The 27183-nt window shown below is 44.4% G+C and overlaps 2 protein-coding genes across 3 annotated transcripts in view; both read left to right on the top strand.

Moving 5' to 3' along the window:
* The window catches only part of ACAP2 (ArfGAP with coiled-coil, ankyrin repeat and PH domains 2), a 64818-nt gene extending 51167 nt beyond the window's left edge, over positions 1-13651 (top strand). For both annotated transcript variants that reach the window (XM_074153002.1, XM_074153001.1), the window contains 10 exons: positions 155-363; positions 586-655; positions 1971-2065; positions 3389-3573; positions 4390-4482; positions 5775-5962; positions 6306-6415; positions 7436-7546; positions 7791-7852; positions 12750-13651. In XM_074153002.1, the coding sequence (XP_074009103.1) occupies positions 155-363; positions 586-655; positions 1971-2065; positions 3389-3573; positions 4390-4482; positions 5775-5962; positions 6306-6415; positions 7436-7546; positions 7791-7852; positions 12750-12853 (1227 nt within the window). In that variant the 3' untranslated portion in view covers positions 12854-13651. The remainder of the gene's footprint in view (positions 1-154; positions 364-585; positions 656-1970; positions 2066-3388; positions 3574-4389; positions 4483-5774; positions 5963-6305; positions 6416-7435; positions 7547-7790; positions 7853-12749) is intronic.
* Positions 13652-17599: 3948 nt separating this feature from the next.
* XXYLT1 (xyloside xylosyltransferase 1) overlaps positions 17600-27183 on the top strand; it is a 37618-nt gene continuing 28034 nt past the window's right edge. Inside the window, exons 1-2 of the mRNA XM_074153694.1 lie at positions 17600-18031; positions 23977-24124. Of these exons, the coding sequence (XP_074009795.1) occupies positions 17600-18031; positions 23977-24124 (580 nt within the window). The remainder of the gene's footprint in view (positions 18032-23976; positions 24125-27183) is intronic.

The following is a 27183-nucleotide window of genomic DNA, read 5'->3' as shown; positions in this document are numbered from 1 at the left end:
TAAAAAGCTAAACATTTTTTCAGTTCTATGGCTTTCCTTGGCCTTAAATGCAGAAGTTGCTTTTCTAGGATTCTAGTACACTATAGGACCTTTATTTCTTTAATATAGTGTGTGTTCCTTTTTTTTTTTTATTTGTTTCTTGTCGTCTTTTTAGAAACAGGAAAAGAAATCATCCCCTTCTACTGGAAGCCTAGAATCTGGCAGTGAGACAAAAGAGAAGTTGTTAAAGGGAGAAAGTGCTCTCCAGCGAGTTCAGTGCATTCCTGGTAACGCTGCCTGCTGTGACTGTGGCTTGGCTGATCCTCGGTGGGCCAGCATCAACCTGGGAATCACCCTCTGCATCGAGTGCTCTGGGATACACAGGTTGGGGAGCTCTTCAGAACTGTATTTGGGTTGTGCCTTGACTTAATGAGGAAGGGTGGTGTTTGCCTCTTCAAATGTATATTGAAACAAGGTTAGAGACCCCTAGTTGTTGTAAATAGAATCGATGTCACTGATTTATTTGTATGAATTAATGGTAAAGCTGTCTGAGGTAAGACACAGCATGCAGTTGCGGGTTAATGCTTTGTTTTTTATGCTGTTTAGGAGCTTGGGAGTCCACTTTTCAAAAGTAAGATCTTTAACGCTGGATTCATGGGAACCTGAACTTCTAAAGGTATGATAGTATTTTTGAAACAAGTTTCTGTTTGGTACTTTGTTGTTTCAAAGCATCAGAAAGTTCAATACAGGAAACACATGCACTAGGTACAAATGCGAGTCTTAAATTTTATACGTAAAAGTTGTGTGTTGGTTTTTTTTTTTTTTTTAATTCATGCTTTCTTCTAATACGTGCAGTAGCAGTAGTCATTCTTGTTACAAACTTGCGAGTCCGAACAACTTTCAGGTTCACAAATGCACGTTGAGTATTAAGTTTCATCTGATACTTTCAACATATAAAAATGGAAACTGTTTACAGACGAATAATATAGGGGGTTGAAAAATTTTGGAAGTGTTCCAAGAGCCTAAAGCACAATTGTACTTGAAAATTCAGATGCTGGTTCTTACAGTGAGAAGGTACTCCTGCTGGCTTATAGGAGAACCTTCATGCAGCTGCTTGTGTGCCAAAATTCTAGCTTGAAACATGGTTCTGAAAATCATATGACATTTGAAATACCGAAATCAGAACTCAGGCATGGATGCGTGTGTGCAACTGAATAACTGATGCAAAGCCTGTGTTTCTAGCTGTGATGTTCTGGTACTTGGGTATTGCTTCTCTATTCTGAACAGTCAAAAGACAATGTGAGTGGGGGCGTTTCTCTTGTGGTTTGACCTTGAATAATTTTAATATCAACATGTTCATGTTGAGGAAACAAACCCCAAAACTACATCTCTTGTCCTGCTTAGGTAAGTACCAGAGCTCAATATTCTACCTGGTATTGAAAGGAAGAAGTCTATTAATTTCCATCAGTAAGTTGGACTTTATGGGCCAAATTCTCCTTGAAGTAGTATCTGTAGGCTGTCTTTTGTCTCTCATCTTTTTCTGTAGACATAACAAATTATGGTTTAGCAAAAATGTCTGTTGGACAAGATGGAATAGAATTGATTGAATCGTCTCTTGCCGATGGGATAAGAATAGCTACCGGCAAAGCTGGTGGAAAAAAGTGCCTATGTTAATGAGGCTGCAGATGTCATTCTGATTGCACAAAAAAGATTCTTGAATGACAGATGGTCATTTTTGCAGCCCTTTTTCAGAAGGGAATGGCACTTTAAGAGAGTGACTGTGTGTTTTTTGCCATCTTACTTGGAATTTAATTTCTCTATTCACTGATGGTTTCATTATCATGATATAAAACCATGCTTATTTCTGTAAGCGTACTTTTACCAGTGAAAATACTAAGCTGCAAGAATAGGCTGAGTGAGGTTACAAACAACTAAATAGGTAGATAAAACCTTTTGCGACTGTATTTGAATCTATTTATTTTGCTTCATAGCTTATGTGTGAATTGGGAAATGATGTTATAAATAGAATATATGAAGCGAAGTTGGAAAAAGTGGGAGTAAAGAAGCCACAACCTGGAAGTCAAAGGTAGTAATTTACTAGCAGTGCCTCTTACTTCCTTTTCTTGTTGCTTCCTTCAGCCTCCAGCTTTAAAAAATACTATCACTTAACTGTGTAACTCTCCTTTAATTTACTCTGTTTCCCCTTACCACCAGTATGTTTTGCTCTCTCCCTTTTCTTACTCTCTGTCTTTATTGGGGATTCCTCCTGGTGGTCCCTCTTGGTCCCTTGTTCTTTTTCTGATAGCATCCTGCTCGCTCTCATCAACTGGGCACATTGCTTTTGTTTCCTGCCTGCTTTGTACCATCTAAGCCAGCTGTACGGGGTCTGTGAGTGCTCCTGGAAGGAGCCTGCGGCTCTGCTTTTTGTTTACAGTGACTTTTGTTCTGAGTTCGATTTTTTTTTTTTTTAATTTTTTTTTTTGTTCCCTGATCCCCAGAATTCTCTTTTTTTTTCTGCCTACATTGTACGTGAGCTCAATTGTTCTGCTGTCTGCCATTCCTCTGATGCTAATTTGTGTTTGAAGGTAGTTTCCAAATGTTTTGTTCTGCTGTATAAGATGTATTTTAAACCTTTTTTTACCAATTTTCCAGTTCTGTGCTGCCTGCTCTCAGGCAGTTTTATGGTATAGAAAACAGCGTTTTATAAAGTGCTGGCAATTTGGAGATAATATAAATAATGTAGTAGATTTGCTGGATATTCCTTCTAGCGGTAACTGCTTTTCTGCAGTAACTGCTAAAGTAATACCTTTATAGCCCCTTTAATCAGTTTGTTACAACTGGTGTGTGTATCTTACAATGATAACCTCAGGTTACAGGGAAAAAATACTTCAGAATGCATTATGGAACTGCCTACCTGACCCTTTCTACCGTTGTGGTTCTCTTGTGCAATCTGCGTGTTCCTTTAACAAATGTTGTGATGTATATTTATCTAAGAAACTAAATATATGCTATATTAATTGGTTATTAACAATGTCAAACATGTATAAAGGATGAATAGTTGGACTAGATGGTTGTTGTAGGTCCCTTCCAGCTGAAAGTCTAAGTAACATACGGTAGCGAATGCTTATTTCTTCCACATACCACTAATGTCTCTGCCTGAGAGAAAATATACATATATGAACTTAACAAAATCACTTTCTTTTGAGCCTTATGCAAAATCTAATCAAGAATCCAGAAGGAGTTAGATAGTGCACCCTTAGTCTTTCTGAAAATGTGTCATAAGTATGTCTTGTATGCAATGCCAAACTAGAATTTTGATTACTGGCTTTAGTATGAAATGGATGTTCTTTTAATACAGGAAAATATTAAAATATTAGCTTACTAACTCTAGGGATTTTGTATATGACAGGCAGGAGAGGGAGGCATACATCAGAGCAAAATACGTGGAAAGAAAGTTTGTAGAGAGACAGCCTGCATCAGTATCTCTGCTGGAATCTGGAACAAAAGTTTTGCCTCAAAGTCAACAAGAGAAAAGGCACAGCGGCCCTGAAAAACCTCTTTTGGCCGGGGAACAAAGTGCGGCATCCCAAAAAGGTATTTACATACTTCTCTCCTTACGCATGTTCTTTTTAAAGCAACATATTTTTGTATTAATTGATTTCCTGCCTCATGCAGAGAAATTGGAATTTGTCTTTGGGTCATAGCCTAGTTCAGAAGGATAGGGAGAAAAGACTTTTTCAGAGATGTGCATTTTTAGGTGGGGAAGAATTCAGAGTGGGGATGCTTATCATTCAGAAACGTATTAACCACCTTCTCTCCTCCGTATTTTCATCCTTCTTAATTTTTCCAATAACGTTCTCTCCTGCCCTATCCCTTCCTTACTGCCTGCTTTGTGCTTTGCTAACCTGCATGTCCCAGCGGTTGCTGTAAGTAGCGACGAGGCGAGGCGGGAGTCTCTGTTCTGTCCTGATGAACTAGATTCACTCTTCTCCTACTTTGATACCTCTTCAAAACTACGTAGTAGTAAGTACTACAGCTGTGGCGTGTTCAGTATTTGCACTAGTGATCCATTGTGTGTTGTGGCCATCTCCCTGCCTTTAATCCATTGTTTCCAGGCTACTGCATTGCTTAGTGTTTTCATGAAATAATTTAAGCTTTTTTACTTATCCTGATCTTTTCCTTTCTAATAATATTTGACATATATTATTGTTATAATAATAAATGTTATGGTTGCAGTATGTGACTTCATATTTTTCTATGGGTATGCTAAGAATATTAAATATAATTACTAGTCAATTAAAAAAATATGTATTCAGGACCAAGTATAAGAGCTTGCTTTATTATCATGGTATCTGTGAAGAGTCAGTAGCTTACAGTCTGCATAGTAATTACGGTTTCTCTTCAAAACAGTCCAAAGCAGTGACAGTGGGATCCAGCAGAGCGCTGATGACAGCAGAGAACACCTTGCCTCTACTACATCAGCAAACAGTTTGTATGAACCAGGTGGGTTAGACTTTTTGTTCTTTAAGATGAAAATTTAATCAGTACTGCTTGGTAGCATGCTCACATGAAAGAGATACAATTCCTGTCTCTTCTGTCCTGGTGGGCTGAGATATTTTTAACAAGGGTAATGATTGCTTCAGTGACCTTTCCCTCCTCCAGGCGTGGTAGCAAGTATGACATTGAATCCTTCTAAATGATTTCAGAGAATTACGGGTTTTTTCCAGTCAGATGATAGTGAGCCAGAACTTCGTTTTTTAGCAGAAAGCGCAGTGCTGCATTTTGATACAGACAAGTCTCCACAGAAATGCATAATCCTTTTATAATAGTTAAATCCTTGGAGATGGAATTCCTGTTAAGTCACAGATAATAGGCTTTTATGTGTTGTTTGAGCATTCTCGCTTAATTTTTCTGTTTTCCGCTTATGTGGAATTGACCACGTCTTAAAACATTACCCCCTCTTTACCCAAAGTTTCATAAATTGATTGATGAAATTATTTGCTGTCTAATACTAGCATCCTGGGCTGTCAGATGTATTGAGTATGGCTTGTCAAAATATCCAAAACATTTATTTATAAAGCAAACTTGTTCTGTGTCAAAGCGCTCTTTTGAGGTATGTTTTAAACCCCATAGTTCAGAGCTGTGGTGTGTAGGCAAAGCAGTGTGTGGCTTTGGATCCTTTCTCTGACTGCATTGTAGAAACATGATGCTGTAACAGCTCAGGAAAGCTTATGTATAACAATGTCTTTATCTCCCAGACTTCACTCTTTATAACTTTTATTGAGATGAAAAGAAAGACTACGCTTTAGTCAAAAAGATTATAGCCACAGTGAGTAATTGGTGAATGACAGTGGTATCTTTTAACAAAATTTAGGTCAGAAGGGTATTAGCCTCTTATTTAGGCGTATCAGGCTGTTGCAGATAAGGATGTATTTGTATGACTGCATCTCTGCAGGAAATTAGTCTTTCTTATATCTTTCAGCATAGGATAAAACATACTTCTATAATAATTTTTTAGAAATGTTATGGAATAGGTAGATTGAGGGGTATTTGCACGTGCCAGTAGTGTGGAGGGTATGTTTACTGGGCAGTAATAATTATGTGAAGTGGCTGTGCCCAAATGCTGGAACAGGCGAAAGGCATCTGTGATGTCTCCTGGCAGACTGGAGCAGCAGTGCACGGCGTTCTGCAAAACCTCGGCTACTTTATGCCAGAGAAACTACATTTTTGGTCAGAATTCCAAGAGGTACCTTATAAAAGCAGGGATTACAGATAAGTTTTGTTTTTCTTTTCAGAAGGAGACAAGCAAGAGTCTTCTGTGTTCTGTGACTCCAAACAGCCTAGTCCAGGGCTGCAGCTGTATCGAGCTGCCTTTGAGAAGAATCTTCCCGATATGGCAGAAGCATTGGCCCATGGAGCTGAAGTAAACTGGGTCAATGTAGAAGAAAACAAAGCAACGCCACTCATTCAGGCCGTGCGAGGGGTATGTGATGCACAGCACCAGCTGATGGGGAGGAGGGAAGGGGAATAATAGGGATATTTCTGTGTCACTGTTCCTTTTGAACTGCTTGCTTCACTAATGAATGATAATGGGATGCTGAAGTTGTCTTTACAGTGTTCTCTCAAAGTTGTTTCTGAACTATTTTTTTTTTTGCCCTGTTAACGCTTTGTTTGGAATTATCTAACCTAGTAGCGTTTAAATTTGATATGGAAGCAAATCCCTCTTATTTCCTTGGCCACATGACTCAGTGGTGAGAAGGCAGAACAGGTTTGGCTCTGATTCTAGAGCTCTAGAGCTGAATTGTTTCTTTGCTTTCATTCCGTAGGGTTCGTTGGTTACTTGTGAGTTCCTGCTGCAGAATGGGGCCAACGTGAACATCAGGGACATGAAGGGAAGGGGGCCGCTGCACCACGCCACGGTTCTAGGACACACTGGGTAACTCCCTGTTACAGAGTTTGTAAATGGCTAGCCTTTGCTATAGACATTGATGTGAAGCTTCTTCATTTCCCCAAATATTCTAGCATTTTAATGTTTCAGGTGATCTAGGTTTTTCTTAGACTTTTGTGGTGAGAGAGGAAATAATTTGAATTATCAGTCTCGTCCGCTAGCAAAACACCTGTAAACATGCTTTGGTCCCTTTTGTAAAAACATGTATTTAATAAGGCTTTGAAATAGCACGAACTTCTGGTGAAGACTCATGAGGTTTTTCCTTGTTTTCTTAAGAAATATGATACAAATCTTATACAAATAAGAGAAATAGTGGTGTGTGAGGGCCAAGGCTTTTTCTGACTTACCCCAACTGTGTTGCACTGAGAGCGTATCTCACTTCAAAATGTAATATCACATCTTGCGTTTTGGAATCATGGCTTTTAGCTGAAACTCTGTACTGGCTCAGCTCAAATGAGGACATAATAATCTGGTTGGTGGTGCCCAAACTCCTTGCATGCATGAATTCTAGTTAGAGTACAACAACCTGGGAGAGTTTAAGACGTGAGCTCGGTCAGTATGCCCTGTTTGTTATGGGATATAGAAGAACTATAATAGCAGAGAGAAGTAAGATCAGTTTCTGTCGGGTACGTCGGACACCTGTGAACCGTGTCCTTTCCTGTATTGACTTATCCTGCTCATTGGTTCTCGCCTGTCGTGGTAAAAGGGATTAGGTTTTCTGGTTCTACAACCTAAGGTGACAGGGGAAGGAAGAGTCTGGCTTCTGAAGGGTTCTGCTTCTTGCTGCAATAGTGTGATTTGAGTTAAGCTGTCTTTCTAATGTGGATTAATTCAAGGTTTTTCTTACTGCTGTGTTAATGTCTTAATTTTTCTAGATGAATAATGCTGTTTTGATATGTTCAAGATACTTTGGATGATTTAAGCCAAATACGTTGCATCCAGCTTGAATTTACTTGCGTTTTTCCTTTATTGTTGTGAAAATTATTCTTAAATGTTTTCTCTAAACAGGCAAGTGTGTTTATTCCTAAAACGAGGAGCAAACCAGCATGCCACTGATGAAGATGGGAAAGATCCATTGAGTATAGCAGTAGAAGCTGCAAATGCAGATATCGTAACGCTGTAAGTTGTATGTTCTGTTTTTGACCAGATGACTAGGTTATCCTATTCTGTTTCCAGTTAAAAATATAAGGAATGTCAAAATTCCATTACATAAAAGGAGGGAGAAGAAAAGAAGAATCAGAGTGTGCACTATCTGTAGATGACCTCACTGATGTGAGGTTCAGGGGTGCGTTGTAGGTCCTGAATTGCAGTCTTTTTTAGTGCTTTAAAGATGACGCTGTTCTTCTTGTTTCCTAAATCACAGGTTGCGTTTAGCACGGATGAATGAAGAAATGCGTGAATCGGAAGGACTCTATGGACAGCCAGGTCAATACTCTACCAATAACCATACTGAAATGCAGTATAAGAAGTGTATTCAGGAATTTATCAGTTTACAATTAGATTCTTAGGACCTGAGGAAAATTTAAGCTAGGTTCATACAGTCATGTTTTTTATAAACAACTGACGTGTTAAAGTTTCATTGAAATTCACTGGTGTGACTGTCAGATTACTTAGAGGAACTAAAAGGAGAGTGTTTAAAGTACATTATTATAGTAGTGTATGTTACTACAACCATTACCAACCTGTTTTGCTGGTAGTTGTCCACAGTGTTCTCCTGTTGATGTTCCATTGAAATTCACACAATGTTAGGATTTACCTGACGTTATTTAATAGCAGCCTTCTGACCTGGGCTGCTCAGAGGCAGTTGAGGAGTTCATCTTATTACAGGATACCATTCTCCTTCCTGTGGAATGGTCCTCTTTTTCTTTTTTTAAGAAAAAATGCTTGCATACCAATGTAAAAATGTACATCAATATTTCAAAATAACTCCAGACAGAAATAGGAGAGTATTGTTTCCTCAAATTTTATTTTTAAATATTTTTATTTAAGATACAAATAAGAAACCAAACAGTCATTCTGAAGTATGTATTTTTGTATGCATAGTATCTTACCATTGGGGGGGCGGGGGGGAAGGCGGGAAAGAATTGGCAGACATTTGAGCCAACTGGTATAAGAAAGTAACAAATTACATTTAATGAATATGTGCAATGTTATTCTCGGGCACTCAGTCCCAATTCACATTATGTTCTGATGTGATATTTATGCAAGCCATTTCTTCTATTATGGTATGCTTCCATAGGGACCTAACTTACTCTCATGCAAATATCAATAATGAAGGCACACTTGATTGTCAAGTTATACAGCTAAAAACCTGCCACTGTACCACTATGGCAGTAGTGAAAGGCAAGCCTTGTTTTTAAGGTCGAGTGAGTGCTGAGTACTCTTGGCTAACTCCTGTAAAGCCCTTACATATTTTCCACTGATTCATAAGGATTGCGTGTGCTTTATGTCTTTTACCAGATTGGAGCTGGAATATACTCAAGGGACAACACTGAATCTCATGTTAATATCCCAGATGAACTCTATTAAATAAACCAAATTTATTTATTTCCTAAAGTTTCTCCTTAAGAATAGATGATTTCCAAATTTATTTTTAAACCGATCTTCTAGGAAATTCAAGTTAAAACAATAAAAGTACTATAGACATCCAGGCATTCAAATGCTTTCTTTGGCAGAGCAACAGATAATTTAAAAGTATATACTTGATTCTGAGGTTAAATGAGAACGAGTTCCCCACTCAGAAAATGCAGCAGGCAACGTATATGAAAAAAGTCTATTGCCAGTTTGGCCATTTTGAATGTAAAGCTGTTTTCTGATATAATGCATAGTACTTCACTGACAGGCTGAAGGTAACAAATACTGGAGTATTTTTGAGTCTCCTCATTTTAAGAAGTAGAAATAACAACTCTTGTTTCAAATAGTAAAATGCCTTTGTTGTAAAGGAGGTAGTTATTTTGATTCAAAAGCTCTGTGCTAAATTATAAATCAATATTTTTAGGTCATTTAATGGACCTGTCGTCCAAAATTATTGTAAACCAGAAATGTGTTTCTGTAGTCTGTACAAAAAGCCTTAGCTGGCTACTAAACATTACAAATGTTTAGTAAAATGTTTCATTCATAACAAATACAGGCACTACTGACATGAAAATATGAATGTGTTAAACTGGAGATGGGGGAGATTCTTTTCCCTGACATCTTGGTTACAGTATTTTTTTAGACAGATTCTTCAATTAGGTAGTTGAAGTAAAAAGCTGGCTAAGTCTTTCTTTGAAAATATCTTCACCTTTTTTTCAGTTTGTATGACAGTAGAATGTAGAGACTGTAGTTGGTACTGTCTCTGAAATATCTGCATCAGATTGTATCCGATCCATGTGAACAGGAGGGGCTGACAGCGGGAGGCAAAGCTGCCAGAAGGGACAGAGCTTGCCCAAAATGAGGGGGAAGGTACCCTTAGAGTAATGTTTTTGAAGTTTGGGCCACGGGCTGCAGCACACTGTCCCAGCCAGGAGATACTGCTGTTTCTTTGGGCAGCACAGCTCTGCTTTCCTTGACTCTTTACTTTCTGAAGTCTCTTTTAGAAGTTGAAGTAAATATTTGAGTGTGTTAAATGTAAATGCCTGCTGGCCTGCTGGAAGGGTCGTGTAAATGTGTACGTGTAAGCACAAACCCTCTCTCTGCTGTCACAGGGTATGGTAGATACCTTCATGTGGTCGTAGAGGAGGCTGGTCTTTTTCACTGCATATACATGTTAAATTATCTGCACTGCCCTTACTTTAGAACTCCTCTTTTCCAAAATTACGATTCTAGAAGAAAATAAGGATTTTCAAGACAATTGTATGTTTGCTGGAAGCTATGTGAGGGTAAATATCGATGGATGAGTTTGCTGTCATCAGAGTGAAGCCAACTGCCGCCGCCTTTGCTTTAGTAACGCAGTTGACAAACAATAACTAATGTAGCTAATGGCATCAACATTTCTCATTTAAATATGCCTGGCTGGTTTGAGCTACCGAGAGAATGTACATATTGCTTTGCAAGGTACGGTTGGTCTTCCAAAATATTCCTGGAATGAGAACGAGCTGAAAGTAGCTTGTTCCACAAAAAGTTCATTTCTGGTGGTAGAAGCCATATGCACCATCGTACTGTTTCTCGTGTAATACTTGAGTGCTCATCTTCTGGTGCTACATTAAGTCTGCAACTCTCTGACAGCCCTGTTGCTACTTTATCTTCCTATCTTTTCTTGAATGTACGATGTGTGCCTTTTGAGTTACTCTGGTGTTAAATGGTAAAGCACTGTTACAGTATTTTTGTACATAAAATTTGCACTTTAGTGAAAACACTGCTTGGAAAGGGAATTTCCAGAATTCAGTTTTAAAGTAGGATTTTAAAATAATTATAAGGTTTACAGTATTAAGTATTTTAATGCAGCATACAGACTAAAGGGGCACTTTATTTTAGTCTATTTTTGTATGTGATATTTTTGTTATGTAATAGAGCCAAAGCCAGAGCCGCAATGTATGTTGCAAAAATAGCTTTTGGGTTTTTTTTTCTTTTCAGTTAATTTGAAAGAACCAAATATGGCAACTTGAACTACAAGTAGTAGTTCACTGGTGGAACCCGCTTTTGTATTAAAAGCTTAATTGCTTTTATATACAAGCTTTGATTCCGCTTTGTGCTCTTTCTAGCTGTTCTTTTGATGAATGTCACAACTCCCTCCCTTCATTCTGTGCTTATCCCTAGTGCAAGCAGCTATCAGAAACTGTTAGAATAAAATGTGTCCCGTCCCTGCCTCCTCTCTAGAGCATACTTGAAACTAAATCTGAAAACCAGAAGGGAATTTCACTAGGACTGACTTTTCCCAATAGAGCAGTATTGAATGATTTATCTTTTGAAGTCTGGGAAGAATTGTATCATTACGTTTTTATATAAACCCACATGCCATGCATGTTAAATATTTCTGGAAGGTCAGTTATCATTTCTGAAAGTGTTCTCAAATGAATGCACTCTCATCTCCAAAACAATAATAGTTCTAATATTGGAAATGTGCATTAAAAGATGGAAAACCAAAACAGTCTAACCTTTCGCTGTGGTGCCAACTTCTAAACACTCAAAAATCCTTTTTAAAACTGCCCTTTGGAAAAAAAGTGGTAGAATAGTACCTTTCCTCTGCATTGATATTGGAATAAAATAAAATCTTCCTGTTCCACATACGCGATGAGAGAGACTTGGGGTTGATTTCCTTGTCATGCTCTCAGTCAAGCTGTCGGCAAGGGCCGGTAGTGCTGGGATCATGTCCTGTGTGGTCAGCGGTGTTGGGAAGACAGTAAAAATTTGGATGGCTGCACAGTTCCTGACTGGACCAAATGGTTTATGTATTTAATTCCCTTTGAAGGCAGTAGGGTATGGTTAATGTTATAAAGTAAAACCTGGACTCAAGGCCCAAAATGCTGCGGCAGATGAAAGAATGTTGGAAATGTCCATTTTAAAGTGGCAGAAGAGTGACTTGGTGAGGACTGAAGAAGGAATTGGTCACTCCTGAGCATGTGCTCCTGTGCAGATAAAGTGGGGCAGGGGACAGGCCCAGTGGGAATTGCTGCCGGCCCTCACTTCTGCCCTGTCCATCTACTAGTAGTTGGGTTGTGTGTAAGCACAAAGGGGGAAGATGAAAAAAAAAAAAAAAACCACCACATATGAAAGATGTGATGATACTTTCCTTAAACTCTTACAGATAAAACTAAAAGGTATAATGAATGTTCAGTAATGCGTGTAAAAATTTACATTTGCTAAAGAAATAGACCCAAAGGATTTATGAACAATGTCGTCTCTACTTAGGAACGCGTTTTTTTATGCTGTTGCTTGCTGATTGTTTCTTTCATGGAGAGTTCTGTCTGGCTGTAAGACTTCTGACCTCTGTTCCCAAAAAAATTTTTCTTTATGCCAATTCTGCTTTTCTGGAGAGAATCTTGGTTAGCACCTCCTTGCAAAAACAATTTTATTCTTTAATAGCTAATACACATTTTTCTTTTTACATTGCTTTAAAATGCTTTCTTTTTTCCTTTCTAACTCTGAACTTTCCTCTGTGTGGCTGCCCATGAGGTACTATTTCAGGTATAGTTTGGCTTTGTTTAATTTGCTTCTACAGAACGTGCATGCAAGTACACAGTCCCAAAGAACTCCCATCAGCATCATTCCATCTATAAGTAATCTTTATACATGAATAAGTGTTAAACAGTAATTGGTAGCACAGTAGGGCATTTGTGTGATGGTGGGTGATGTTAACTATCACAAATTGGTTAAAACTGTTTCCCTTTTCTTTTCTACCTAGGAGACGAAATTTATCAGGACATTTTTCGTGACTTTTCTCAAATGGCATCAAATAATCCAGAGAAGCTAAACCGTTTCCAGCAGTCAGATTCCCAGAAGTCTTAAGTGTCAAGAAGGAAAAGAACCTGATCTTTATAGTGCAAGTCTTTTTTTACTTTAACGGAATGAATTATATGCATTTTGTTAGATAGTTTGGATAAAATGACCACTCTAATGTAGCTTTAGATTGTGGTAGCTGGGGAAATGTGTGAGTTCTTTTATGTCCTCCAGTATGTATACCTCAGCAGCTGAAGAAAATGTTTAAAAAAAAAAAAAAGTAAATGCCTGCTAGCTCTGTATAAAAATAGTACCTGTTAGCAAGTATGGCATTTGTCTGCAGTTCGTACATAAAGTTAGAGGAGCATAGCTGTGTGCGTTGCAGACTCCGGATGGCAGGACGGTCAGACCACCTTTGCTGTTTAGTGTCCCCTACTGTCATCTGTCTCCCTGTTGCCATGAAGAATGTGCCTCTGACAAGAAGGTCTGGGTTGCATTTTCTGGGACTGTTCGGAAGGGAAATCGGGTAATGACTTCGTGAGTTGTCCTTCTATTTGTGGGCCTGTAACTTAACAGGTTCTCTTGTTCCTACACTGACTGTGGTCAGAGGTAGGCTGTTAATAACAAGAGGTGGTAACTCCTGCTCTTTTGCAAGCTCTTTCACAAGTGGGAGCTTTAACACCAGGCTGGCCTTTACGCTGGTGACTGCGGGTCAGTCACAATAGGCGTCTATCCTGGAGGACCAAACTTCTAAGAGTAGTTTTTTTTTTTCCTTTTTTTTTCTCTTAAATTAAACTTTCTGTGCAGCGAGTATACTTTTAAATGAGCATGTGGAACCTTTCATGAACAATAAACTTAATCCTTTTGGACATGATGTGGGGTTTGTTTGTAGTATCTTGACATCAGAACTTGAAATTTGAGACATGAAAGTAAATATTGAGCCAGTGGAGTTTGTGTAGAACAGTCATGGGAAGGCTGTTTGTTACCTTTCCTTTTCGCTGTTCTCCCTACTAGCCCTAAGCAAATATATAAGATCTCATACGTAATGCAGCCACCCTGAATTTAGGGCAGTCAATCCTTTATATCAGGAAGCAGTATCCTTTATATGATCTGCAGAGATGTGTATGTAGATGTATTGTCTAAACTAAGGTGTGAACAAGAAAACCTGGAAACTTCACTGCATGTTTTTGCAAAGTAGGGAACCACCATAGTCTCCAGCTGTATTCTGAGGGCTGCAACACAGCTTTATGGAATAGTGAGCTCTGCTGATGTACGTCTATAAATGGTGTCTGTAGATACATGCTTATGTGTCAGGTTATTTAATACCTAGATAGTAATCACCTGAAGCACTAAAGCAGCAGATGCAATTTTTTATGCTCTATTTGTCTGCCCTACACACAACTTTAGGAGAATTTTTAGGTAGCATAGTATCAATCTGAGTTTTTAACAATCCTAATAGCCATGGCATTATGTCAACCTGCTGTTTGAATGTATTTAGAAAATGAATTGGCTTTTCTCCAAGCTGGCTGAGATAAGAAAAATTGGCTAAAAATTTTTGGTAAGCTATGGTAAAATTAAACTGTCTGGCATGTTAAATTTGTACGGTATTTCAAATATTTATTATTTTGCATCGTGTGCAATAATGCATCAGATCTGGATGATTATTGCTGCAAAGCTAATAGCATTTTGGAAGTGTCCACTAGATTCTTTTTCCAAGCAGAAGAATCTTACAAAACAGTTCTTGCTTTGTGAGTGCTCTAATTATGCTAGGAAAAGGAGATTCTGCCCATTTAAAAAGTGTGTTTAGTCTGAATAATAAGAAACTTAGGAGTATCACCTGTAAGCAGTAGTTTCTAGTAAGTTGTCTTTTAAATAGCTGTCTATGAAATGATAATATACTTCCTAATTTGCAGTATTTAACAGCAGTGGATGTTATAGTAGATCTTAGAGAAAGTAAAATTCCCAGTGTACAGATGGGACAATGTAAGATATGGCTATGTATAGTATACACTTTAGACATAGGTTTTTCTAAAGAGTTACCTTTCGCAGCCTACCTGACAGTAGCATATGGTGTGATTGGTTGCAACGTAAAGCTCCCTAAAGCTTAATGGCATAATCGCTATCTCAGTCTGTGCTTCTTGGAAAAATGTCTGAGAAACTTCTTTTGGATCTCTGCTGGTATTTTCCTTCCTAGCCATGAAAATCTGTGACACATTTTGCAGGACAGCTTCTTATAGACAAAGTTTCTTCCCAGTAGCTCTGCAGATCCATTTGCTGCATTCCCGACTGGTCTGTCTGGGAAGCAGTATCGGTCTATTTATGCTAAAGGAATAATAACATACCTGATCCCCAGGTTGTGTTACTCTTTTCAGGAGCTCTGGAGTTGTAATGGCTTCTGGTCCTGCAGCCTCATTCCCCAATCCTTTTAGGTATGCTGGGATGTCCAGTGTAAACTGCACCCAGTTAAAGCTTTTTTTTTCAGGTCAGGTGCAATACATGTGTCAATATGTTGCTCATGAGCAAAAATGAATATGCTATTAAGCTGCATGAAATGCATTGAGGGCTTAGTCCTGCCAAAGACTGTCAGGGTCGGTGCTCCAGGGCCTCTGTAACTTGGAGGATCCAGCCCTCAGTAATAAGAAATATGATTATTTCTACTAGTCTGAAGATCTGGATTTCCATATCGAGTTCTAACTCGAGTGCTAATCTTCTGCTCAGTAATATTAAGAAAATTCCATTTTTATTACAATATGAATCTGAGTATAACTAGAATAAGACAGTAATGCTCCATTGTGGGTTAGCATCTTGTACTGTGCCAGGTAATGGGAAGCTTCAATTCTAGTTCATGTTTCTGTGTGGGTATGAAGTATCATAGGTCTCAGTCAGTGAGGTACAAATCAGTAGATTCCTAACATAATTTAAAATCAGCTTTTGTGTGGATTTCTAGTAATTTACTAGATAGCCCATTGAAAGATTTTATAATATCTTTCCTAGCCAGAGTTAGATCATGTGTTCCAAAGATCTCTTGGAAAGACAAATGTCGAGGAGCTCAGCATATATTCTAATGCATCTTGACTTCAGAGGTATAATTTACTTATGTTGCACGTTGGTTAAAGTGGGGTCTGTGGTGTTTCCTTAGTGATCTGTATTGTTTTGATTATTTGTAAGGTCTCATCTTTTATCCTAATGTCAGTACAGTGCATATAAATTAAATTTTTTGAATTACCATACTGAATTATGCCACTGAATTATATTAGACATGCTGGAATTTGTCCCTGTAAACTTGGGTGAAGTCGGTAGATGGTGTAGAAGTCTTCCTTTGCTTTCACAAGCTGCACATACTGCTGTCTGAATGTGTGTTTCAGCTGTTCAGTAATATGTTGTAGATCTCAGCCTCTTTACCAATTAGGACCTAACCTAAGAACTCTGTGAAATCAGTGGCAGCCTTTGCACTGATTTCAGGAGCTTTGGATTGCATCATTCCTGGCCTCTAATGTTAGTGTGTTAAAGGACCCTGTATTGATACTGCATTTTTCACTCTGTGGGGTTTTATATTTTACCTATTTATATACTGAGCTGAAATGGTTTTAGAAAATGCAACCAGACCTTCCAACTTCTGTCAGCAAATCCCCGTGTAAGAGGAAGTTTCTCCTGTTTTGCATTATGACATCAGTACACACATGTTGTCTAAATTATTAGAGTTATCCTCGATGGAGCAAAAACTTTGTAGCACTAAAGAAAAAATGTGAGAACCGGAGTAAGCATAGGGTTGGCTGTGGTGTTTCCAGGACCGTGGTGCTTCTCTGCAGCCATCTGTTTTAAAGCGTGGATGTTAACTCTGCTTTTTGATCATAACACAGTGAAATATCCAAATGACACAGTGAATATAAAAGGACCATTTGATAGAACTACAACTAGTGTGTAAGTACCACGGGCATAATATTTTTACACTGTTAAAAGGACTGAGCTGATTATTCTCATTATCTAGTACACTTGAAAGTATTTTGAGAGTCAGTTTTGCAAACCTACCCTCTTTGCCCATTCACAGATGGACACTTTTTCCCAAGTTAGAGATTATGCCACTTGTTTGTGCGCCCTGGGAACCAAACTGTCTTGCTGTCTTGCACAAAAGCACATTTTTAAAAGGGGGGACAGCTCCAGAAAGGCAGTGCTGGGGAAAAGGATGAATGTACCACTTTGGTACATCGCCTTTCATACACTTGCTTTATCTTTCTGCATACAGTATTTTCTTGTTTCTCTTCCCATGGAAGGAGATGATAGAGGAGGAAAAAATCCCACTCGCTTTTCTTTTAGGATTTGATTTTTCATGTTTTGATAGAAATTACTGAGAAATTATCCTTCGAGCAGAGAGGTTACTCTGTCTGAACTAATGAACTGTTGTTTTCTTTATCCATGTGTCACTCTGTACTCGGTGTTTTTTAAGCATTCCAGCAGTAAAATGCTCCTGTGACCCCTTCCCCCTTAAGGTGTAACTGTAAGGAATGTATAACCAGCCCTAGTTCACATTTATTAAGTCTGTAGACTTTGTATCCAAAACTTGAATGTAGTTTTCTGTAGCTTGCCATTGTAAATGAGAGAAACGCATTATTACCTTTGTAGTTAATCGACTGTACATGCTGTAAGGATTGTAAATACTGTACTTGATTAAACCTTTGTATGCTGTCCACCGCCTCCGTCTGTGGGGCGGGCTGAGGAAGAGGGGGACCGCCCCTCGACATGGCGGTCGCCCCGCCCCGACATGGCGGCGGGCTGAGGGGAGCCGCCCCCCAACATGGCGGCTGCCCCGCCCCCGCCATGGCGGCTTTGGGCCGCGCGGGCCGGGGCTGGGCCCGCTCCCAGCCCTGCGCCCTGGCGCTGGCCGCCGCGCTGGCCGTCTGCGCCTTCTACTACCTGGGTGGCGGTGGCGAGACCTTCTCCAGCGCCACCCGCCGTCTCCGCGCCACGCCGCCCGCCCCGGCGCACCGCCACCCCCAGCGCGGCGGCGGGGAGGTGGTGGCGGCGGCGGCGGGGGGCCGCGACCTGCACCTCCTGTTGATGTTCACCAAGGCGGAGCGGAACCCGGCGCTGCGCGGCAAGGCGCAGGCGGCCCTGCGGTCCCTGCTGCGGCACGGGCGGCTGGGCGGCGGGGAGGCGCTGCACCTCCACCTGGTCACCGAGGGCGCTAGCAGGGACATCGGCCTGGGCCTGCTGCGGGACCTGCTGCGCGGAGCCACCTTCCGGCACCAGGTGTGGGGCGGCGGGGGGCGGCGGGGCCTGCCCGTGGGGAGCCCAGAGACGCCGTACCGGGATCCCGGCTTCGGCCGCCCCCCGCCGGGCTCCTTGGGCTGGTGGGCACACCCCGGGCACAGCGTCGTCTGGGGTCTCGCCAGGCGTTATGGAAGGAGCGTGTGAGGGTGCGGGTAACGTTAACCTGCCCTAAGACAAAGGGAGCGGCAGTTCGGGGAAAAGAAACTCACTCAGCTGCCAGCCCTTGTCCAGCTCCTTACAGGAAAGCCTCTCCTTCCCACCTCTCTGGAGAAGGATGCGTCTCTCCCCAGCCTCCTTTGAACGACTTGTTCCGTGTGAGCTGAGACCCTGTGGGGAGGTGACCGGGGGTGTCCTGGTGCTCAGTGATGGTCTGGCCCAGGGCTGGGTGGCTGTGTGGCCCGGGAACACCTCTGGCCAAACACTTCTGCTGGAGAAGAGCAGCTGCTCTGGGCAGTGCTGTTCCTCTTCTGGACACCCTGTTGTTGGCCCCAGTTCAGTGCCCCAGCTCAAGGACCGTGTCTGCTTGTGCATAGATGGCTTCCTAAGGGGTCTTGCGGGACTGGGATCAGAAAAGGCTGTCAGCTTTTGAAAAGGGGGATGGAGAGCCTGCAAAGGTCACAGTGCTTCCATGTGCGAATGTTCATCCTGCTACCTGCCGGAGAAACAGTTCCGCCTCCTAAAAACATAGTCAGTGCAGTCCATGCAGTCAGGCTCTCTTTCACTTTAAAGAAGTGTCTGAAAACTGGAGGAGTATTAAGTTCAGAGACTCCGGGTAAACTTGACTCTCCTGTCCTGAGGTGCTGCTGCAGAGCATGGCTTGGAAGTGTCCTCTGCTCCTCCTGTAACTTTTTGTCTCTCAGGTAATTAATATTAGCTGAACTCTGCTTAGGTGCAACCTTAATGGTGTTCGTACAGATCACTTGTTGGTAATTAGTCCCACCTGTCCTTTTTCTTAAACAGCACTTGGCTAGTGCTGGTGCTTAGACGGGTCATGTATCCGTGGTGGCAATCTCACTGTGCTGCAGTGCTCCTTGTTCTGGAGGGGTTGTGCACCTTCAGGAGGATTCCTCCCAGCTGCTTGGGGTGGGTTAGCGGTGGCCCATGAGGGTGCGTACGACAGCCAAGCTCAGGTTTGTGTCATCATGTCACCGAAGTGGGAGGACCCCCAGGCCACCACTGCGTGCAGTTCCCTTGCAGACACTCCTCTGTGCCTGTGGCTGCCTTGCTGCTGTCTGCTCTGCTCAGAACCCAAATTCCTCTGCGGGCAGCCTTGCCAGCATTGCTGCTCCCAGGGGACATGGGCTCCTGAGTGGAATGTTACAGGAGGTGGGGACAGGCAGTGATGTGTGTTGTGGGGTGGGCTTCTGTCTTTATGTGCTTGTGGACTTGCAGTAAAGCCTGGCTCATGGCTCGGTGAGGAGGGCTTGCACCAGAACTGATCTCTTGGGTGTAAGTGAGTGGCATGGTCAGGAGGGCTCAGGTGAGATCTCACTGGGATCACCTCAGTGGGACAGCTTCTTCCCTCTCTCCTGGCAGAGCCTGACGTGTCCTGGGTTCATTAGCCAGCCTGTGCTTGCACTGCGCTTCACATCTATCCACTTACCTGTCCTTAGGCAGAGTTCCTAGTAGAGAGCAGAGACCATCGCCTGCTCCTCAAGCACACAGCCTTACCCTTAGTACTGTGCCAGTTTCTGGTAGGCCAGCAGGTGACGGCACCTCTTTATTCTTGCTGTAGCCTACCCCATTCCTCCTCTTTGTAAGCAGGAAACATCACCCTAACTCGGACCTTTGGTGCTGCTAAGATGTTGAAAGTGGTTGATCCTGATACTCGGGTAGCTCCGGTAGTAACCTATCTCTACCCTGAGACCTCTCCTTTCCTGGTTCTCTTGGTGTCCCCAGAACACTTTGCTGGTTCTTATGGTTTTTTTTCCTAGAGCAGGCCCAGAGATGAGGCTTGATAAAGTGCTCAGAGGGCAGCTTGAGCTGCAGGATTGATAAAAACCCTGAAATTTACCTTTTCTTCAAGAGGATGTGATTTGGGCTCTGCTTTTGGAGCTGTCCTTGCTCTCCCATTCCAGCAGAGCTAGGATCAGTCAGGTCCTCTGTTAGTGAAGCCCAGGAATCAGACCTGCATCCCATCCCTTGGGGAAGGCCACGGGCCAGCTCTTGTCCCTCCCTAAGCAAATCCAGGAACTTTGAAATCTCCCAGAGAATGAAGCAGCTGCCAGGGCATGGCACAGAGGGTGGGAGCAGCTTGGGCACAGGAACCCTCCCTGCTGGGCAGGGCAGACCTGGGCTATCCCACGCGTGGGACAGTCGTGACGTGGCATCACCAGTCCCACGGCGCCTGTACAGATGTGTCCCAGATGTGGTGCTGGGGGCGCAGCGTACCGACAGTGAGCAGCAGATGGAGCTGGTGCTCCGCGATGTGCTGCGTGGCTTTTTGGCGTGGGGTGGAGAGAGGCGAGGATGGAGGAAGTTGGCCAGGAAGCATCAGTGTCGGAGGAAGGACTTGCCGCACGCCGGCATCCAGCCAGGACCTGGTCTTCCTGCCCATGCCTTGTCCTCCCAGCCCCGGCTTGCGGAGGTTCTGCTGGGCTTCAGCAGGGCTTTTATCCTCGGAGTTGGAGAGAGCGTGTCTTGTCCCGTGGGTTGCAGGGTGATCTCTGCAGCCTCTCCTGCTTCCTGCCGAGCGGGAAGTGCTTGGGAGCGAGCCTGGGCATGTCTCAGCAGCCCATACTCCGCTTACAAAGAGCCCTGACTCGCCCTGTTTCCTGCAACTCTGGGCTGCGTGCTCTGACTCCCTGTGCTGATTCATATCGCTTATTTATTCCGTTCCCCTCCGAGAATAAAATTAACCACACTCTGTTTGTTGCTCTTCCTGGTTGCTTGTTTAGATCAGCCCCGTGAAGGATGCTGCCAAGTGCAGGTCTGGTGCTGTGCGAGGACATCTGGGGGGAATGTAACTGAGCTGTCCTGACCCCACACTTGCAATAGAGCTGCAAATACACCCGGTGTGACAAGGAGGGAAAGTTAAGGGGAAACTAAATGTGGGTTGTTTTTCCTTAGTGAATCAATTGAAAGGATCTTTTCTCAGTGCAGGACGTGTGTTTATAAAACTGTACTTGCACAGGAAACCCCTAGAACTTGCTTTTCTTAATGTCCTCAGCAAATGTGGTCAGATTTAGCTACGGGGATTTACTGAAAGCTGCTACACAAATAAATAATGAAGTACAAAATTAGCAGCAGATCAACAAGCTGTGCTAAAGTCAGCAGCGGGTAGAGGAGAAGCCCTTGCAGTCCTGGAGAGACTGCCCAGCCTATGACTGCGGAAGAAAGATTCAGCTGCTCAGGAGTTTGCTCTGCAGAAGTGCCTAACCAAAGGGTGGGCAAAAGACACCGTTTTTCCTGTTTTCTTTGGCAGGGGAGGGAGGGAGGATGATGCTGTGTCTGGACTTTCAGGAGTATTTTTCCCATGATTGGGGAATGCACTCTGCTCATTTTAGAGGCGGCTGGAATCGGTTTGATTTTTTTTCCCCCCTGCTCAGCAGTTTCCTACGTGCTGTGCAGATCTCAGGCTGCCTTTGCTGGATGCAGAGGGGCAGTTAAAGGTGCTGTATTTCTCCTCCACTCTTCTCCAGTCTGGTCAGACCCTGAAGCTGCCCCTATGGAGCTGGGCTGGGAGCAGAGCATTGTGCATCCCGATGGTGGTGGTGCTCAGTGCTCTTGCACCTGCAGAGTGGTGTGTTTTGCTGTGTTTCGTTGCCTGGGATGACTGCCAGCAGCAGCACTGGGTGCTGCTGATGTGCTCCCCACCACCGTGCTGTTCTCCTGCCTGTTCCTGCAGCGCTGCTCTTGCTAATTGTGATGGCAAAGCTGCTCCTGCAGCTCGGCAGGGCTGGGGCGAGATGCTGCCGTAACGGTACCGGTAACGGAGTTTCCTCCCGTGCGGTGTCTTGGAGAATATGCTGTGCTATCCAAAGCCAGGTGCGGCTGCTGATGAGCTCTCCCAGTGCACTTTCCCGGTACATGTTGTTCTGTGTTTTTCCTGCCGTCCTCCTGCAGGCGCTTGGCCCCCAGCCCAGCAGCCGGGACGCCAGCAGCGTGGCCGCCCCACCGAGGGACACGCTGGCCACAGAGCCTGTGCGAGGGCTCTCAAACAGCGTCTGGCTGACAGCAAGGTCCAGTGGCCAAGGGTGGGTGTTTGGGGTGCCTTCCCCAGGATGGGGTCTGTGGGGACTCTGCTGTGACTGTCCTCCAGCGGTACCTCACCATGGGCTCGGCCATCGTGCCCAGGGTCAGGATGGGCCCATCACCTCGCCTTTTTTAGCGTACTGCAGGTCCCACGGGTGGCTCCCTGCCTCCAGCGAGCTCTGCTCTGCCACAAGAGCACTTTGATCTGGGTAGCATTTTCTGCAACAAAATGTGGGAGGAAGAAGCTCTGGACCACTCACTGCCTCTGTGCCAGCCTCGCTGGGTGTCAGAGCAGCCCCTTGGGCATCCTATAGAGAGGATGGTCATTGCACCAGCTCAGGCTCCACAGCTGCCTTTTCCTTTGAGACTTTTTTAGTTTAGTTTAGGTTTAGTTTTTTAAAAAGCAAATGCTTTGTGTTGTATATTTGAGTGTATAGTGCAGGGCTCCTTGCTCTTAAGCAGATGAAGTTTTAGTGAGTGAGTAGTGAAGGAAGTGAGTGAACGTAGAACCCTTGAACAGTTTAGTTTGGAAGGGACCTCTGCAGATTGTGGGTTGAGTTCCCTGCTGAAGGCTTAAGGAAGTGTCTCTGTATCCCTCAAACAAGGGCTATAGGCTCCCCTTTCCAAAATTCACGAACTGCTGCAAAGTTGTGTCCTCACTGGCCTCCAGTTCCCGCTGTGCTCTTCCTGCTTTCCCTGGCCTGAAGAAGGCGGCGTGACCTTGAGTCTCCACACTTGAGTTCCTGTGCTCCCCCTTATCCGCACCGGGGTCGTGTCCTTCGTCTCTCTTAATTACCCTGAAAATCCCTCCTGTTATCTTGCATGATTCAGTGACCTGCATCCTTCTGTGTGTATAACAAGCGTCGGGCTGCGTGAAAGTTCCTGTTCATCAGACTTTGACCGAAATTAATTGTAAGCTTGTAAAATTCCAGCAGCTCACATTTGCAGGGTACATTCTCAGTTGCTCCTGTTTCTGGCCCATAGCGCAGACCTGTGCCGGTGTACCAGGGCCGGTACTGGGCAGGGCTGAGGAGTGCAGAGCATTGGTGGCTGAGGGCGAGCAAAGCTCCAGCACAAGCGGGCTGAGATCCCTCTAGAGAAGATGTTCGGCTCTGCTGTAACTCCTGATATTGGGATTTTTGTCAGCGTGCTGTGGCCCGTCCTCCCTTTCCCCCTCCAGCCACAGCAGGACGTGCTGCAGAGCTTGCCTCTGTGCCGGGCTGAGGTTCAGGAAATCCGGGCTGTGTCCCTGTCACAGCCTGATTCTGCAGCAGGGAGCAAGTCTTGGTCCTCAGGGTAAGTGACGTGGTCTGGCTCGCCTCAAAACGGCAGGATGCCAGAGCCCGGGGCGAACCGTCACCTCTTCTGATGGACTCCGTATGGGAGACCAGAGATGTGGTTGCATTAGGCAGTGGGAACAGAGCAGGAAAAAAAAAAAACCAACCCCAAACAAAAAACATTGAACAGCCTTGATTCTATGAGTGGATTTGAGTCTCTCTTGGCCCATCTCACGTTTATGAAATGGTTGTAAAAATCCTTTCCTCCTTTCCTTGACGCCCTAGCTGGCTCTCACGGCAGGGGGGTGTGCAGGGGTCACGGCAGTCAGGCCCCCGTGTGCAGCTGCAGTGCCACCAGCAGTGTCTGTGCTGGGGCAGACTGAATAGAGGCTGCCAGCGGTGTGCCGGTCCCCAGAGGTGGTGGCTGAGTGATGTTTCTGGTGCCTCTCCTAGGTAATAGTCCATGATGTGAATGAGCTGACAGAAAAGCTGTTTCCAATTGTCGAAGCCATGCAGAAACACTTCAGCGCTGGATCGGGGACCTACTACAGCGACGCGATCTTCTTCTTGTCGGTTGCAATGCATCGCATCCTGCCCAAAGGTGAGCCTCCGCTGAGCTGCTGCAGCAGCTGCCTCAGGAACACAGACTCTCTTTTTCTTCTGCACAGAGATGTTATCCAGTGCTATTTGAAATGCAAAGAAAGTTAGTGAACTTTTGGGGTAGGCTTCTGGGGTTCTGCTCCTTCCTGCAGAGTGATGGGCCCTTCGGTTCAAGACTGCCTACATCCAGGTCTCCACTGGTGTGAGTGGCGGGAGGCTATCTGTGCCGCATGGTAGCTGGCCCTGCCCTCGTGCCATCAGATGGTAGGAGAGGCAAGACAGAAGAAAACGTGGTTGCCCTGGGTGTGTTTAAAGCATCCTTCCCCGTGGGGTGTCAGCAGAAAGAGGTGCCACATGCTTGAGGTGCGTCTGTGTGCTAGCAAGCCAGCACAGAGCGGTTGTTGAGCCTTTCCTCTTGGCTTCCGTGAGCTCTTGGAAAGCGTTGCTCATTAGCAGCCACTAATCACTTAAGTTTCCTCATTGTGCCTTTGCTCTGCTGTTATTGAGTGTGAGAACAACAATAAATCTGCAGGAAAACAAGGCAGCTGGCAGAAGGGGCTTGGCTCAGTTGATGCCATGTTTTCCTTCCCCAGCTGCACTCGGGTGCTTCTCCTGGGACCGCTGTGCTCTCTAGCCTTGGACCGGTCGCATGAGGAGGGTGTTGCATCCTTGGGCTCCAGACCCCTTCCCTGGAGCTCTCCCAGCCCTGCCTGTCCCTTCCCAGTGCTGGTCCCTGGGCTCTTCCTGCTGGCTGCTCCGCTGGCCTGACACGCTGGTGAGGGCACCATCCTCTCCTGGGCCAGCCACTGGCTGCGTGCTCTCCCTGTGCCATGGCAGTGGTGGCAGGGAGCCCTGGGGTCCTGCCTGGTTGTACACCTGCCCCCAGAGGAGGTCACCAGCCTCTTGAAGCTGCTTGTGGATGGCACACAGTGGTGGTCCATTCCCACATGTGTGTTGTTGAAATAGCTGTTCCCATGGTAGGACCACTGGCAGCTTCCTCGGCATCTAGAGCCGCTGCCTAGCCATAATATTCCCTGGAGACTTCCCACCGTGGATCTCAGGCGCAGTCTTGCTCTTGCTGTGACGTGAGCAGTTGAGACTTCCCTGTGCCCCTGCTGAGCCCTGTCCTGGTTTGGCTCTGCCCAGTAGCTCCTGCCTCTGCACTGGTTCATGAGGCTTCTTCTGGACATGCCCCTGTCTGGGGGGCACAGCTACCCTGTGCTAGCTCGTTAAGTGGTTGGGCAGTGGTGTTATTTTGTGCAAGCAGGGAAGAGGAAGCAGGAAGGTAGCCCGCTTCGTCCTCCCCAGTGGCTGTGGAGCAAGGCAGCCCCAAGGGTCTCATCCAACCCCCTCTCTGTGGTCTGCAGCAAATGTGCTGTACTTTGGTCTCCATTAGACCTGGGTAATTTTTTTTCCTGTCTAGTGATGTCTACATTGCAAGCTCTTTGAAGTTCACTGAATACAAATGATGATATTAATGCTGGCTAATTCACTCCTCCCGATTCCCTACCCTGTCTTTACCCTGTGCTAAAGATATCCATGTCGTGCCGCCTGCTAGCAAGAAGCTGCTCAGTCTGAAATGCCTTTTCTGAGTTTGTCAACTCACGAGTTATCTCATCTCTTGGAAGCTTGTTTGCTCTCCCTCAGCCTGACAGGGCTTTCAGTGGTCTGTTCTCGGGGCACAGGATGTTTAAAGAGGCATTTTTACAGTTTCATGAGCTTAGTTTTTGTTTCAGAAGCTGCTAGTAAAGCTGATTTATATTTCCCTTGCAAGGGAGGTCAGATTTACTGCATTGGGTGCCTGGTGATTTATGGGGCTGGCGGGGCTCCCTGGCCCCTTCCCTGCTTCCCGATGCGCAGCCGGCACCAGATGGGAGGCAGCAGGGAAGGCTGCAGCTCTGCTGCCCGCTTGCAGGAGGCCTGGGAATGGCACTGGGCTCCTGCCGCTCTCCCGGCTCTGACAAACCAGAGTGAAGAAGCTACTTTGCTAAGGTGAAAGGACTAAACCTTCCTTTGCAGGCAGTATTAGCGCTTTTCCTGGTGTGTTTCTGTGCCATTTCACCTGCCCTGAACACTGTGTCTTTTTGTGCACTTTTGCAGGCACATCTGGCTCCGTAGTGTTAGTGCCATTTTTTTTTGTGGAAGCCAGATCTGATTGGAAGCTTAAGTGTCTTCCAGCAGAAATGAAGGCCCAGATCTGAATAGTAAGCTCTCTTGTGTGTTTGTTCGCATTTGTGTTAGTCGGTCTGTAGGTTTTTTTCAATAGCTAGCGACCTTTGCATTGAAGTTGCCTGGCTTCAGTTTCCCAAATTTATTGTTTTTTGAAGGGAGGCATTTCTGTAGTATCATGACTACATGATACTGATCATGATTTGTTTGGAGCCTTGGGGTTGTGACAGGGCACTGACTTTGCAGACTGATGGCACTCAAAACACCAGTGTTGGTTTGTTGTTGTTTTTTTTTTAAATACTTTTGTGGAACATGTGCTGTCTGTGTGCATATTGCACTGAGAATAAGTGGGTTTTGCCACCCAGCTGCTCTGTCGTTCACTGCTGCTTGGGATACTTGCCCAAAAAACTTCAGATCTAAAACCTGCAGCTGCCAAACTATAATATAACAGCTTCTTAGCTGGTGTAAATCATGGAACTCTCTTGCTTTAAATGTCTTACATCAGCGGAGTTAATCTGATTTAAACCAGCTGGGGAGTTGGTATGCAGCGTGCAGAAGTGCAGACTGCATAACTCTTGTCTGTGCTTGAGGCTCATAAATCCTGTTTTAATGCGGTGCGGCCAGGCTGGAGGAGCTGGAGGAGGACTCGATGCATCGCAATGGTTTTGCAAGGGAGAAGTGATGGGAAAGGTACACAGAGGATGAGCAGGGCTTGGGAGGAGCTGCCAGGATGAGGACGATGCCAGCACGAAATGGTCTTGGGAATTGCAGAGCAGTGCGAGGAGGAGGAAGGACGACAAGGACATTTTTACCTTCCTTTTCAGTATGCGCATCCAGAGGTGGCCTCTCACTTCCCGGCAGGCATTGGTCCCTCTAATCACTTGTCATTTT

This window comes from Numenius arquata, chromosome 9, assembly GCF_964106895.1.
Source record: "Numenius arquata chromosome 9, bNumArq3.hap1.1, whole genome shotgun sequence".
In the NCBI taxonomy this organism is placed as follows: domain Eukaryota; kingdom Metazoa; phylum Chordata; class Aves; order Charadriiformes; family Scolopacidae; genus Numenius; species Numenius arquata.
The sequence above is the reverse complement of the archived record's forward strand: the minus strand, read 5'-3'. Positions and strand labels throughout refer to the sequence as shown.